Source organism: Phalacrocorax carbo, chromosome 1, assembly GCF_963921805.1.
Source record: "Phalacrocorax carbo chromosome 1, bPhaCar2.1, whole genome shotgun sequence".
NCBI lineage: Eukaryota > Metazoa > Chordata > Aves > Suliformes > Phalacrocoracidae > Phalacrocorax > Phalacrocorax carbo.
In genome coordinates, this window is record NC_087513.1 from 208,955,898 (window position 1) to 208,971,752 (window position 15,855).

Sequence of the window (15,855 nt, forward strand, 5' to 3'; positions counted from 1 at the left end):
AGCACAGCTCTAATTCTCTTAAATTGTATTCAGTTTGGTTTTGGGGTTTTTTTAGAAAAAACACAGTACAGAAAAGCTATCACTTCCTGCATTCATAAAACCTGTCAGATTTTATGAGATGGATAAAACTGCTTAAAAACTTGCCAAAGATTAAGATGAATGTTTCAAAGGAACTGTTATATCGTTCATAAATTTAAAAAACCTCTGCAGCTTTTTTCACAAAAAAACCCCACACATAAATGGTTCTAACGCTTCATCCACTAAATAATCCTGGTGGAAGGTGGGGAGTGCTGGCCTGTCCTGAGCCTCCCGAGTGTGGTTGGGAGTATTACCACCTGTGTTCCTCCCTAATTGGATCTAAGGTTGAAGGTAATTTTTCCAAGTTCTGTATTTGAGCTGAAAATCAGTGCTCATCTTTCTCCTTTCATGAATGTATATTTTAGTCTTTTGTGCTGAGTAAATTAGTGCATTTGAAATCTGAAGCAAGTTTAATAGTCCCTTCATTTTCATTCCAAGACACTGGATATTATTTTCACCACTGGTGAAGCTGCTATTTATTGGCATTGCAGCTGTGCTAATAAGATGTAGTCAAGAGTCCAGGCTTCAACAAAAACAGTGTCTTGTGCAGAAGGTGTTACTGTCTGAGGTCTTGACTTCTGCACTGTGTGAGGACAGCTGAGTCACCGAGAAGAGAACAGGGAATGTGTTGGGGACCAAGTGACTGCAACAGGTTTCCTGCATGCTCTGCAATACAGGAGCACAGTTTAAGCCAGGCAATGAATGATCAAAATAGAACAACGGAACCATACAGGTAAAGGTCACCTACATCAGTTACACTTTGAGTAACTTAAAATAGTTAGGGCTAGCTTTAAACAACTCATGAAGTTTTAAAATAAGGCAAATTAAGCTTATTTTTTATCCTTCAGTTATGTGACCTTTAGGATTTAAAGGTGCTCTCTATAGTCATTAACATCAGTGTCTTTTTAGAAGGGATAAAAACCCAATCTGAGGTTCTTCTACAGTTCTCTAACTGGAGGACCTGGGGCTTTTAAAAAACTGAAATATCATGTTCATGATAAAACAGCAGAAATCTGCAGTGCTCTAATGAGATATACACATTTTTACTGGAGTTGAGTGAAATGTCGTAAATGTCAGTACTTCCAAGAAGATCCACTGTGAAACGAGGGAGAGGGGAATTACCCCGAGAAGTTTGTGACATTTTGTTTGATTTGGGGTTTCTGTCACCTCTGGCTACTTGTGGTCAGAGTGTTGCAAGCAGAAAGGTTAACAGACGGGTATTAAAATTCTGCGTGCAGGACAGTGTCACACAAGTTCATAATACTCCAGCCAGCAGCAACCAAGAATCAGAAGCCACACATGGAGCTGCATGATGCTTTGCCCAGCTTCATTAGTCATGTCTGCAGAGAGGATTTATTGCTTCAGATGCAATGCCATACTGTCTCAGCATCTGAGCTCTGAGCTGGTATTTCTGCTTGAGCAGCGTTGGCCCGTTCAAAATTTGCTTCTGGCTCTTTGCGCCATGCTCCATCGTGCAGTATAGGCATGGTCTGCAACAGGGTCCTGCCTTTCACCCTGTAAGAGGTCCTGTCCTCAAAGTCACCTCCTTTCAGGTAAGAGTAGGATCATTCCAGTGTCAGTAAACCACTGAATCAAAGATTTTCTCCCCAGAGCTCGGTGAGGCTTAGCGTGATGCAGAGATGTGCCTCTACATGGCAGATTTCAGGATCTGTGATTTTTAATGTTGTTTCAGTTACCTGAGGGATGAAAAATGTATCATCTAAGTAGAAGGTGCCAATGACAAGCAAATGTAAGGAAAAGGAAAACACTGAATTCTTCTGCTAGAAGTATTACAGGTGCTTTACTAAACTCCATTCAGAATCACAGGTGTGGGGGTGTGCTCTTAGGCTCCAAGTTTTATTTTTCAGAAAGTTCTTTTCTTATTCTGTTGAATGGTTATTGTCTCTCTTTCACTTATCCCTGCAGTGACGGCTGGGCAGACAGGTACGACGTGACAGACGGATATCAGCGCGAAGCTGTCGGTGGAATAACGATCAAGCTCCAGTCTCCTGATGTGAAATGGTTTGATGATTACTACCTACAGCTTCGGCCAGAAACCAATCACCGAAATCCATGGTTTCAGGAATTTTGGCAGCACAGGTTCCAGTGCCGGTTGGAAGGGTTTCCTCAGGAGAATCCTAAATACAACAAGACTTGCACAAGTAAGTGAATGTATTACTTCTGCTGTATAAACCTGCATGACTGTAGGTCTGGTGTAAAAAGCTCATGTTGGGCTGATGTGGCCTGGTCTGGTGGAATAGTGAGTGGGGCTGGAAGGAAAGAGGCTAGAACTGCAGTCCTTGCTCTTTCCAAAATGACAACCACCACAATTTAAAAAGTATTCAGATCTCTAAAGAAACAAATAGATAGTGCCTCAGTACCTAACTCCTCTCTATATTGGAAAAATTTGATGCTACTCTATGACCATGGGCATCTAAACACTTTCAAAAATATTGTAATCCAAAATTCAGTGCTTCTTTTCTGAAACAGAGCTAGTCATATCGTTTTACCTTGCAGGAGCAATGAGAGAGTTAATGCACTAAAGCTACTTGAAGTCCATACAGTAATGATGATTATTTGTGTACTTCAGATAGACGACTAGCTGGTTTGAAAGATTTCATTAGCTTTTCTTTCAGCCGTAAGTCATTTCAGGAAATGCTGTTCTGAGCTGATCTTTTTCAGTAAATTGTACTGATTTTAGCAAAGACTGCCACAACATTTTGTCATTTTTGCAAAACAGTGGAAAATAACTTTTTTCCACCACCACCACCCCCCCGCCCAAAAGAAAAAGATGTGGTGTGTTTTTACGGGTTTTTTATTACTTCTGTTAATTACTCTTTATTTCATGAGATGCCAAGCTGTACTAAAGCAATGGGCATCCTGCTGATGCTGAGGCATAAGGTGGTATTGTGCTGGGCATTAGCCCAACCGCAGCTCTAAGCCCCAAGGGACCTTTCCTCCTAAAAATGTCAATATCTTCCACACACCCATGAGACCAAGAAATAGCTTTAAGGATCAAAGTCCTGGTTCTACACAACACAAAACCACACCTAAGCCCCACTTAATGTTCTTAAGTCTTTCTTTCAAATTGTACAAGGTCGCAGAGGGAATTTGTGGCTGAGCTGGAAATCAAGTGTAGGAAACCCAAAATCTCGGTGTATACCTTCACCATTCAATTGACTTTTCTCTATTATTTTTCTTCTGCTACCCTTCCAACACAGACTGTTTGTTGACAGGGGTTTTATTTGTGCTATTGACAGGTACTGCATATTGAACAGTAAACTTTATTGATTTCCCCATGATAATGTAGATCTCTTCCCTGAGATGTCAGTACAGTGGGCATGGCTGGATACAGGCTAATAAAGACCTGGTTTCTACCACTGTGCTGTGTTAGCAACAACTTTTCAACTTGATGTTTCCGGGTTTCTTTTTTTTGGTTACTTTTTACCAGCACTGTGAGAATCTGATTCCCATTTTATATGAAAGATTGGGAACTGTAAAATGTAGGTGCCTACAGAGATTTTTATCATGCCTAAAATACAATTCACCACAACAAAAAAATTATCTCAGGGGTACAGGGAGATGTTATTTTAGACCTGAAGTCTCCCGGTCATGGATATGAGAAAACTTAATCATAAAGCTTGAATAGCTCAGTTTGAACAGTACTCATCGCTGGAAGGTTTCCCACAAAGAGATCCTGAATGAGCCACACCTCAAATAGGTTGCTAAAACCTAGGAATGCCAAACACACAAGACGTGCAAGAATTGCAGTCTGCTGATTTTCAAATCATTAGCAGAGAAAAGGACTAATTTTCCAAATAGATTGCTCTAATTACGTTTCCTTCATCTTTATTGTTGTATTCAGTGCTGGGCCATGATGGTTACAGTAAAAGAAAAAAAAACAGATTATAATAGTTTAAATTCCTTCTTGTTGCTGTAGGGTGGAAATTGTTAATTCCATTGTGGAGTTCCCCAGATTAAGAACACCATGCACAGCAATCACTTAAAACTGCCCATTTAATCAGGATTTCCATACAGGAAGATTTTAGTCATCACATTACTCAGTCTTATAGTCTTGATTTTGATATAGACCTTTGATATAGACCTGTGAAAATTCATATAAAGGAAATTCAAAGGTTGACCAGAAAGATGACATGCAGATTTATTTAATTACATTTATTTGGGTTATAAGTGCTAAGACACCTATGCTGTTTTTCTCCTAATAGCCCCAGAACAAGGCAAGGGTGTACGATAACATGAAGAAATACTGAAATTAGACAACGTTGTGGATTTTCCAGCTGGAAAGACACAAATATATTCTCTGAGAATTGCAGGAGTGAGAGATTTTGACATTGGGAGTTTAACATCAAAATTAACATGAATTTTTGAGACTGTCATGGTAGTTTTTGTTCCTACCTCATATCCTATGTTCCATATGACTTTGAAAATCAGATCTTTATATCGATACCTAAATTCATATTTAGTACTCTAACTTCAAGCATTCAAAGTTTTGAGTCTTAAATTCCTTCAGTTCAGGCTTCCTGAATGTAAAGGTGATACCTGTTCTTGATGGTCACAAGCATTTCATAGACTGTCCTGACAGTTTCTGCATGATGATGAAAATATTAGTGCTGCTTCAGATTTATCCTGATAAGAAGACAGAATTGTACCCTTTAGTTTAACTGAATACATTCTCTTCTCCAGCAGCTGCATAAAAAAAAAAAAAAAAAAGTTGCTACAGGTATTTCTGGGGATTCTAATTAAAGAGGTTGAGTTTGTTGAGAAATGCTGGAGTACAATAAATATCTATTTTCACACCAAAAGACAAGTCATTCTTTACTTCTTGGGATAATGATAAAAATATAAACATAAAGCTGATTAGTGTTGATAGATGAGGTCATTATTAAATGAAGGTGAAAATATAGGAAGCAATAACCATTACTTTAGTGGGAAAAAAATGGATTATTATCCAAAACCTGCTTTTAGTATCATGAAAAAATAAACAATAGTTAACAGTATAAACAACTTATTTAAGAAAATAAGCACAAGGGGATACGGCTGAAATATGAACAGATAATTGACTTCACCTGTGCCCCAGGTATGAACTTAGTTGTTTAAACTTTTGTATTTACTTTGCTGATGATACCTGGTAGGCTACACTTACCTCTGTGACAGAAAACACATGAAATCATAAGTCAATGAATCCAGCTCCAGTGGCTTTTGAGGGTTTTTTTCATTTTTTAATATAATCTATCTATAAACAGTGCCAAGCAGGTATTATTATGAAATAAAGACATGATTTAGTAAAATATGCTTAATAAAACTGTGAAATCAGCCAAATAAAGAGAATTAAAAAAACAATCCAAAATAAGTTTTTCTCCATTCATTTCTATCTAGCACTAAAAAGTCTCCATCCGTCCACCCCTTCACATACGCTTAGTTCACACTGAAGTGAAAATTTTAACATCAAGCAAATTTGCAAATTTGAACATACTTACTTAATCTAAATGGGTGTCACTGCTATTGCTAAGTACATTGAATTTCTGCCCAGCTGGAGCACTACGAAAGTGAGAAGTTTGCAGACTTATCTGACTTGATTTTCAGTTCCATGCCACAGGAGAGCTGCTACAAGCCACCTCTGAACACCAAGAGTCGGCGGAAAAAGTTAAAATGCATCTTTGAAAGGAGACACATAATGGCCTCCAGACACTAGGGGTTTTACAAGAATTGGATTTGGCTTCTCCTCTGGCACCAGTCAGATATCTTTTTATTATCTAACACCACAATTCGGTAAAGTTTGTAAATAGGTGTGCAAGTTGATCCAGATGAGTAACTCCATTCAACAAGCATCTTCAGGTCATAAAAGGCTAATCCAACCCTTTGGTATTGATTGTCTTTGCACCTTTGAAGACTAGGTGTGCATGTGCTTGCTTTCTTACAGACAAGTGTCCCTACCAAAACCCAGATTCCTAGCACTTCTTCCTCCTGGTGAGGATGCTTTACAAATGCATTTTAACATAGAACAGAAAAAAAACCCAAAGCAAACAAAGTATGTTGTGAAACTCTGGCTCCACTGACGTTAGTGGAGAACTCATGTATTCAGGGTCATCGGGGCAGAAGCATATTTATTACATTTACCAGTCTGTTAAATGCATCCTTTTGCCTCTGCTATGTAAAAGCCAGAGGCACGGATGGAACAGCATTTTTAAGGTGTTGCTTAATCACAGAGCAAAAAGAGAATACACAACCCAAGTATCTGTGTTCTAAGTGTAAGACAAGAAAGGGCAAATAAATAGAGGCTGATGCTGATGAAGCATTGCAACATCTTAGTTTGACTGGCAGAAGTTACAGACTTCAGAAAAAACTGGTAGTTTCATTAAAAGGCACAATAGAAACAAGATTCTGAAGGAAGGTGATGGGGTGATTATGCAGGTATTTACAGCAGGGTCCTGACATTAAATACTGTGGTTCAAAGCAGTCAGGGACAAAACAAAAAGGGAAATGATGGAGGCTGGGTAATCACAGACAGAGATCAAGGACAGACAGAACACAGAGGGCACTGAAATTGCGGAATGCAACTTAGTTCTGACATGCCTGGGAGCAAGTAGCCAGTGGCAGGAAGGAAGAACATACTCAAAGTGATAATATGGAAAATGATATTTGCAGTAGCATTCCGAACAGGTCTTAGCTGGATGCAGAAAGCCAAATCTTCCATTCATGATTTAACCACGTGGCTTCTCTGAGAAAAAAGCACTTTTTCCAAGGGCACAAAAATTGACATAGAATAAGGATGACCAATATTTCTCCAAGCAATTAAGAACAGGATTAAGAGTGAAAGAGTTTATTTGTGGAAAAAGAGATTAGGGAGACTTGGGGTAAATGTGAGAAAAATTTTGCAGCTAAAGGTACAGAAAGGCACATAAAATGTAAATGCAAAAATTATCTACGCATTTGCTGAATCTCATCCAGCTCCAGCTGCTTTTAATGAGGTCAAAAGGACCCACAGAAAATCCCAGAGTTTTGGCTGAACAGAAATTTGGTTTAACAAATGGTCTTTTTGAGTTTCCAGATACTACTGAGGAATAAAACATCACTGCACTGAAACATGCTAATAACCACTTGGTTAAATCTAAGCTCAAATGCCAAAGCTGGTTTAATCAGAACCTAGCTGATAAAAAAAGTAAGTACTGTGAGAATGGAAGGATATTTTCTCTATTTCAAGGAATGTGTCATATTTAAAGGCTATATTCACATTCCCCAAACGTGGCATTCCCACACTTTTATTTTTAAATAGCAAATGAAAACAAACCAGAATAGATTAAGTTAAAAATCATTTGTATTTCTTAAACAGTGAATTAAAGGGCATTTTAATACTGAATACATCCTGTCTGTCACTCAGTTTGATACCTGATATATTATGTCTCATGCTTGGGCACTGGCAAGCTGAAGGATGGTCCAGCCCTCATATTTATGGCCAATATTTCAGATCACAGTATCACAGAATCACAGAATCACAGAATCACAGAATGGCAGGGGTTGGAAGGGACCTGTGGAGATCATCTTGTCCAACCCCTGCTTGAGCAGGCACACCCAGAGCAGGGGGCACAGGAACGCATCCAGGCGGGGTGTGAATGTCTCCAGGGAAGGGACTCCACAGCCTCCCTGGGCAGCCTGTGCCCCTGCTCTGGCACCCGCACAGGGAAGGAGTTTTTTCCTCATATTGAGATGGAACTTCCTGTGTTCTAACTTGTGCCCATTGCCCCTTAGACTGTCGTTGGGCACTATTGAAAAGAGCCTGGTCCCATCATTCTGACACCCACCCTTTAGATATTTATAGATATTGATGAAATCCCCCCTCAGTGTTCTCTTCTCCAGGCCAGACAAACCCAAGTCTCTCAGCCTTTCCTCATAAGGAGGATGCTCCAGTTCCCTGATCATCTTTGTAGCTCTCTGCTGGACTTGGTCAAGCATTTCCACATCCTTCTTAAACTGGGGAGCCCGGAACTGGGCACAGAACTCCGAATGTGGTCTCACTGGGGCAGAGTAGAGGGGGAGGATAACCTCTCTTGACCTGCTGGCCACACTCCTTTTAATGCACCCCAGGACACTGTTGGCCTTCTTGGCCACAAGAGCCCAGTGCTGGCTCAGGGTCACCTTGCTGTCCCCCAGCACTCCCAGGTCCTTCTCAGCAGAGCTGCTTTCCAGTAGTTCAGCCCCCAGCCTGTACTGGTGCCTGGGGTTGTTCCTTCCCAGGTGCAGGACCTTGCACTTGCTCTTGCTGCATTTCATGAGGTTCCCCTCGGCCCAGCTCTCCAGCCTGTCCAGGTCTCGCTGGATGGCAGCACAGCCTTCTGGTGTATCAGCCACTCCTCCCAGCTTGGTGTCATCAGCGAACTTGCTGAGGTTACACTCTATCCCATCACCTGAGTCATTGATGAATATGTTGAACAGGACTGGACCCAGCACAGACCCCTGGGGAACACCACAAGTGACAGGCCTCCAGCCAGACTCTGCTCAATTGATCATGACCCTCTGAGCTCTGCCGTTCACCCAGTTCTCTGTCCTCCTCACTGTCCACTCATCCAACCCACACTTCCTTAGCTTACCTGTGAGGATGTCATGGGAGACAGTGTCGGATGCCTTATTGAGATCAAGGTAGACAACATCCATTGCTCTCCCTTCATCGACCCAGCCAGTCACGCCATCATAGAAGGCTATCAGGTTGGTCAAGCATGATCTTCCCTTGGTGAATCAATGTTCACTATTTCTGATAATCTTCTTGTCTTCTACATGCCTGGAGATGACCTCCAGGATGAACCGCTCCATCCCCTTTCCAGGGACGGAGGTGAGACTGACTGGCCTGTAGTTTTCCAGGTCCTCCTTCTTGCCCTTTTTGAAGATTGGAGTGACATTTGCTTTCCTCCAGTCCTTGGGCACTTCTACTGTCCTCCACGACCTTTCAAAGATGATAGAGAGTGGCTAAGCAAGAACATCCGCCAGCTTCCTCAGCACTCATGGGTGCATCCCATAGGGGCCCATGGATCTGTGAGGATCCAGTTTGCATAAGTGATCTCTGACCCAGCCTTTCTCTGCCGATGGTAAGTCTTCCCTTCTCCAGATTTGTTCTTTCTCCTCTGGGGGCTGAGATACTGAAGGCCAGCCTTAGCAGTGAGACTGAAGCAAAGAAGGCATTCAGTAACTCCACCTTCTGTGCATCCTCTGTCGCCAGGAACCCTTCCTTGTTCAGCTGTTGGCCCACTGTATCCCCAGTCTTCCTTTTACTGCTGATGTATTTAAAGAAGCCCTTCTTGTTATCTTTGACATCCCTTGCCAGATTTAATTCCAAGTGGCCCTTGGCCTTGCTTGTCGCATCTCTGCATACCCTGACAACATTCCTATATTCCTCCCAAGTGTCCAGTCCCTTTTCCCACATACTGTGAACCTCCTTCTTCCATTTGTGTTTCTCTAGAAGCTCTTTGCTCATCCATGTGGGTCTCCTGGCTCCTCTGCCTGACTTCTTCCTCCTGGGGATGCCCCCATCTTGAGCTTGGAGGAAGTGGTCCTTGAATACTGTCCAGCTCTGTTGAACCCCACTGCCTTCCAGAGCCCTAGCCCATGGGATTCCTCCTACCAGGTCTCTGAAGAGGCCAAAGTTGGCCCTCTTGAAGTCCAAGGTTGTAACCCAGCTCATAGCCCTGCTTCTACCTTGCAGTATCCTAAACTCAACCATCTCATGGTCACTGCAGCCAAGGCTACCCCCAACTCTCACATCCTCAACCAGCCCCTCCTTCTTCGTTAGGATAAGGTCAAGTAGCACATCTTGCCTCGTTGGCTTCTCCACCACCTGCATCAAAAAGTTGTCCTCGATGCTTTGCAGGAACCGTCTGGATCGTGCTTGGCTCGCCGTGTTGCTTTTCCAGCAAATATCAGGGTGGCTGAAGTCCTCCATGAGGACCAGGGCCTTCAATTACGAGGCTACTTCCAGCTGTCTGTAGAAGGCTTCATCAGCTTCCTCTTCCTGATCAGGTGGCCTGTAGCAAACGCCCACAACAGCATCACCCTTATTTGCCTGCCCCTTAATTTTTACCTGCAAGCTCTCAACTTGTTCTACTTCTGTGCTAAGGCAGAGGTCGATGCATTCCAGTTGCTCCCTCACATAAAGAGCAACTCCCCCACCTCACCGTGCTGGTCTGTCTTTTCTGAAAAGCCTGTAGCCATCCATGACCACATTCCAGTCATGCGAGCTATCCCACAATGTCTCTGTGATTGCAATGAGATCGTGGCCCTGAGACCGCACACAGACCTCTAGTTCCTCCTGTTTATTCCCCACGCTGCATGCGTTGGTGTGCAGGCATTTCAGAGAGGTGCTTGAGCACACAGGTTTACCCAGAGGGATGTATAAGGACCCACTACAGCCATGCAAACCCTTGAGGTGGTTGGTCTCCTGGTTGCCATCACATGAGGCCACTACTGCACCTTTATCACTGCTCAGGTTGTCCTGTCTTATTGCCAGTATGTCCCCCTTGCCCCGAGTTCCTCAGTTTAAAGCCCTCCTCACCAAGTTTGCGAGCCTGCTGCCAAAGATTACCTTGCCCCTTCCATACAGGTGGAGTCCATCCCTCCCTAGCAGCCTGTGGTGGTTGAAGAACATCCTGTTGTCATAAAAGCCAAAACCATCACATTGACATCAGTCATTTAACCAGGAGTTAATTTGTATTATTTGCCTATTTCTAGTCACCCACTTTTCTCCAATGGGTAATATGGAGGAGGAGATGACTTGGGCACCAATATTTTTAACCTGCTTTCCCAGGGCTTTACAGTGTTCCTTAGTTCTGCCCAGATTCTGGCTTGCAGCGTCATTTGTGCCCACATGGAAGAGTAGCAGAGGATAGTAATCAGTGCTTTTGACAAGTTGTGGCACTCTCTCAGCGACATGTCAGATCTTAGCTCCCAGAAGACACAAACCTCTCGTGACTCCCTGTCAGGTTGGCAGTTGGGTGCCTCAGTGTCTTTTAACAGAGTCACCCACTACGAGCACTCATCTCTTCTTTTTGCGGTATCTACTCTGTGCTGCTGGTACAGTTGCACCTTGTGGACCTTGCTCGTGGGTGTCTGCAGCCGCTAAAGCCACAAATCTGTTGCTGGTGGTGATACTGGTGATCTGGAACTCAAACACAGTTTATCACTACTTTTACAGTAATGCTGGGTCAGGTCCAGAAATTTCAGCTGTAAGGGAAAGATCCAGATCTGAATTTTCTAGAAGCCTGATATAATCTGAGCCATGAGCCTACACAGACATGTAATTATTTTTTTGACTCAGAGAAAGCAGCAGCAGTGTGGCACTGAGAACTGCTATATGCTCTGCTATACCTATTTGAAAGACTTTTTGATGTACATTGATTCTGATTTTAACACACCTGTAACTCAAATCCTTAAATAACTTCACTCTTCTCACTGCTGTTTTGGAATTCACCACACTCATCCAAAATTTTACTACAAATCTACAAAAAGGAGGAACTGCAGCTCCGTGCCCACTCAGACGGGTACGACATCACAGGAGTTGCTGAAACGTGGTGGGACAACTCAAACAACTGGGGGATCACAATGGACGGTTACAAGCTCTTTCATAAGGACAGGCAAGGTAGAAGAGGTGGAGGAGTTGCACTCTACATCAAGGAACACCTTGAATGTATCGAAGTCAACTGTGGTGATTGCAACTGCTCTATCAAATACCTCTGGGTTAAAGTCAAAGGGGTCATCTCCAAGCAGGACCTCACAGCGGGCATCTGCTTTCAACCTCCTAACCACGGTGATGAAGCCAATGAAGCGATATTTGGGGCACTAAAGCAAGCTTCTGGCCAACAGAACCTGGTCCTGATGGGTGACTTCAACTACCCAGACATCTGCTGGAAGGACAATACGGCAGCTCGCATGTCATCCACCAAGTTCCTGGAATGTACAGAGGACAGTTTCCTGATACAAATGCTAGACGTGCAACCCAGGAAGGAGGTGCTGCTGGACTTGCTATTCACAAACCGAGAAAACCTGCTTTGTAGTATCTCGGTTAGTGATAGCCTTGGCTGCAGTGACCACAATGTTGTGGAGTCTGGTATCCTGCTGAGTGTGCTGAAGGTCAGCTCTAAGACAAGGGTTCTGGATTTTAGAAGAGCAAACTTCAGTACACTCAGGACTCAGTTGGGAAGGATTCGATGGGATGCTTCCATGGAATACAAAGGATCTAGTGAGTGCTGGAAGTTCTTCAAGAACTCTCAATTGGAAGCACAAAGCCAATTTATCCCCTACAAAGGAAAGGGAAGTAAGCTGAGCAAGAGGCCCCAATGGCTCAACCATGACCTCCTGGGTCTACTCAAATCCAAAAGGGAAGCATACCAGAGATGGAGAAGTGGAGGATTATCTGTCAAGAACTACAAGGGCATAGCCAGAGTATGCAGAGATGCAGTTAGAAAAGCAAAAGCCCAATTTGAATTGAAACTGGCTGTAGACGTAAAAAATAACAAGAAAGGGTTCTTCAGACATGTCAACCATAAGCAGAAAAAGAAGGAAAACATAAGCCCACTGTTAAACAGAAAAGGAGAGTCAACCACCAATGATGCAGAAAAGGCAGAGACCCCCAACACCTTCTTCACCTCTGTCTTTAACAGCACTGTTGGGTCCCAGGCTTTGGGAACAAAATTGCCGATTGAACCAACCACCGACCCACCATCAGTGAAGGAAGAGTTGGTACATGAATTACTACAGTAGCTTGACCGCCACATATCAATGGGCCCTGACACCATCCACCCGAGGGTGTTGAGAGAGCTGGCTGACATCATCGCAAGGCCACTCTCCATAATCTCCGAGAAGTCATGGAGATTGGGGGGTGTCCCAGAGGACTGGAGGAAGGCAAATGTTACTCGTATCTATAAGAAAGGCTCAAGGGAGGAGCTGGGTAACTATAGGCCCATCAGCCTTACTTCAATCCCTGGGAAAGTTATGGAGTGAATCCTCCTGGGGGCCATCACAAGTCAAATGAAGCACGTGACTGGGAAAAGCTAACATGGCTTCACTAAAGGCAGATCATGCTTGACAAACCTGGTGGCCTTCTATGACAAAGTGACTTGCCTGGTTGACATGGGATGGGCAGTGGACATTGTTTACCTGGACTTCTCCAAGGCCTTTGATACGGTTCCCCCACAGCCACCTCCTGAAGAAATTAATGTGTTATGGCCTAGACAAGTGGTCTGTGCAGTGGGTGGGGAACTGGCTGACAGGCCGCACCCAAAGGGTGGTGGTAAATAGCTCATTCTCAAACTGGCAACCTGTCACTAGTGGGGTCCCCCAGGGATCAATATTGGGCCCAATGTTATTCAACATCTTTATAAGTGATCTGGATAACAGGATCAGGTGTAGCCTGATGAAGTTTGTTGATGACACCAAGTTGAGTGGGGAAGTAGACACTCCAGAAGGGAGAGCTGCTTTGCAGGGAGATCTAGATAGGCTGGAAGAGTGGGCCAGCAAGAACCTTATGAAATTCAACAAGGACAATGTAAGATCATGCACCTGGGAAAACATAATCCAGGGGTGCAGCACAGACTGGGATGCACCTGGCTGGAGAGCAGCTCTGTGGAAAGGGACCTGGGGGTGCTGGCGGACAGGAAGCTCAACATGAGCGAACAGTGGCTGCTGCGGCCAAGCAGGCCAACAGGATGCTGGGTTGCATCAAAAAGGCCATCTCGCCAGAGATAAAGAAGTCATTTTCCCACTCTACTCAGCACTTGTCAGGCCACACCTGGAGTACTGTGTACAGTTCTGGTCTCCACTCTACAAAAAGGATGTGGACAGGCTGGAAGGGGTCCAGAGAAGGGCCACCAAGATGATCAGAGGACTGGGAAGCTGCCATATGAGGCTAGGCTGGGAGAACTGGGTTTGTTCAGCCTTGAGAAAAGGAGGCTCAGAGGGGATCTCATCACCACGTACCAGCACTTATGGGGTAGTTACAGAGAAGATGGGGACCCTTTTTACACGGTGTCCCATGGAGAGGACAAGGGGGAATGGACACAAATTGCTCTTCGGGAGATTCCAATTGGACATGAGAGGGAAATTTTTCACAGTGAGGACAGTCAACCATTGGAATAATCTCCCCAGGGAAGTGGTTGACTCAGCCACATTGGACACTTTCAAGAGTCGGCTGGACAGGGTGCTGGGCCACCTTGTCTAGACTGTGCTCTTCCTAGACAGGTTGGACTAGAAGATCCCTGGCGTCCCTTCCAACCTGTGATTCTGTGTGATTTATTTTTCCTTCACTTTATGCTCCCTGCCTTCCTCCTTCTGGATATTAGATATATTTGATGATATACCCTACTACTGTGGTTTTATTTTTTATATTTGAATTCCTTTTCTCACTGCCTTTCTGAACCTTGAAAACTATCTGGAAGAGATTAGTACCATTGTACAGGTAGACCATGTCTCTCCAGCCTTAAGAATAAAATAAATTATAATTAAATGTGTTTAGATATATACATTTCTTATTAGACTGATTAATTGGAGTAACTCCTGTCATTCTTTTCTCTCAGCAGTTCAACTTCTTATATAGATTCAAATACTTCATGTAAGCATGCATGTTTGCAAGTACAGAAAGTTTTATGCCAGCATTTAAGTGCTTTTATATCTTTAGTGGTTGTGTTTCACTGTAACTTATGACCAAAGAACTTAATTTTTTAGAAGGTGAAAGGATAGTAATGTTTTTAAGAAAATAGTGTGAAGAGATATCTATTTACTTACCCTCTCCTAGGACTTACTGTAACTGTAACCAGTGTTTTGCTGATTTTACTGAACTTGGAAACAAAGGCAGATGACCACAAGTGCGTAGGTGCCTAAGGATGCAGGTCAACCTCTAGTCAGATTTGTGAGAGCCCTGAACATGCCTTGCTCATGTAGGCTTAAATAGACATAAAACACCAAAGTCAACTAAGTACTTGGAAAAAAACTTTTGAAAGTTCTCTCTGCATTTTAGGACACTGAATTTGGTCCCGCAGTGATTCTCATATTTAACACTTTAGTGATAATCATCACATAAAGTGTAATAGTGGTAGTATTGGCTTTCATCTGCGAAGAGTGAAAGTTATAATGGGCCAAAAACATTTGTCGAGTGGATTGCACTGGAAGATACTTGCTTGTCAAATCTGAAAAACTTTCCATAGCAGCATGTTGATTCAATGACATGGACTTTGAAAGAAAAGCACTGAAATAAGTAATTTTTGTTTTCTTATTTCAATAGCACTGAACTGTTTTTTCCAAGTTTATAATTTGCTTTTACATTGTTTCAGCGTTATGCTACGCTTTTTGCCTCAGCATCGAAATTATATTTTCCAGTGTTGCCAAATCTCTTTTTTTTCCTCTGAATTTGCTTTTCAGACAAGATAAAATAAAATCTTGAGGTTTTATATTCATTTTGAATAGAAAAGGATATTTGAACAAATTGAAATTTCCCATAACACCAAAAATACCTTTTTTTTTTTTGTCAGTCCAAAAGCCCATGAGAAATTAAATTAGGGGAAAAAATAATAAATAAATGAACTATTACATTTGGGGTATAGCAGAAAAATACACCTGGAACCTTACAAATAACAGAGAACAGAAAGTTACTTTATTCACATTGTTTTAATAGAAAGCTCTAATGACAGATTTTTGGAAGAGTCTTTCCAAAGTAAGTCTTTTTCTGTATCTTTAACAAAGTTAACTTAATGAGATATGAACACTATGCTTTACCTTGCTTTA

The 15,855-nt window shown here is 42.8% G+C and overlaps 1 protein-coding gene across 2 annotated transcripts in view; it reads left to right on the forward strand.

The window, feature by feature from the left end:
- The window catches only part of GRM5 (glutamate metabotropic receptor 5), a 283,397-nt gene that overhangs the window by 213,751 nt on the left and 53,791 nt on the right, over window positions 1-15,855 (forward strand). For both annotated transcript variants that reach the window (XM_064441396.1, XM_064441395.1), the window contains exon 4: window positions 2,005-2,240. In XM_064441396.1, coding sequence (XP_064297466.1) covers window positions 2,005-2,240 — 236 coding nt within the window. The remainder of the gene's footprint in view (window positions 1-2,004; window positions 2,241-15,855) is intronic.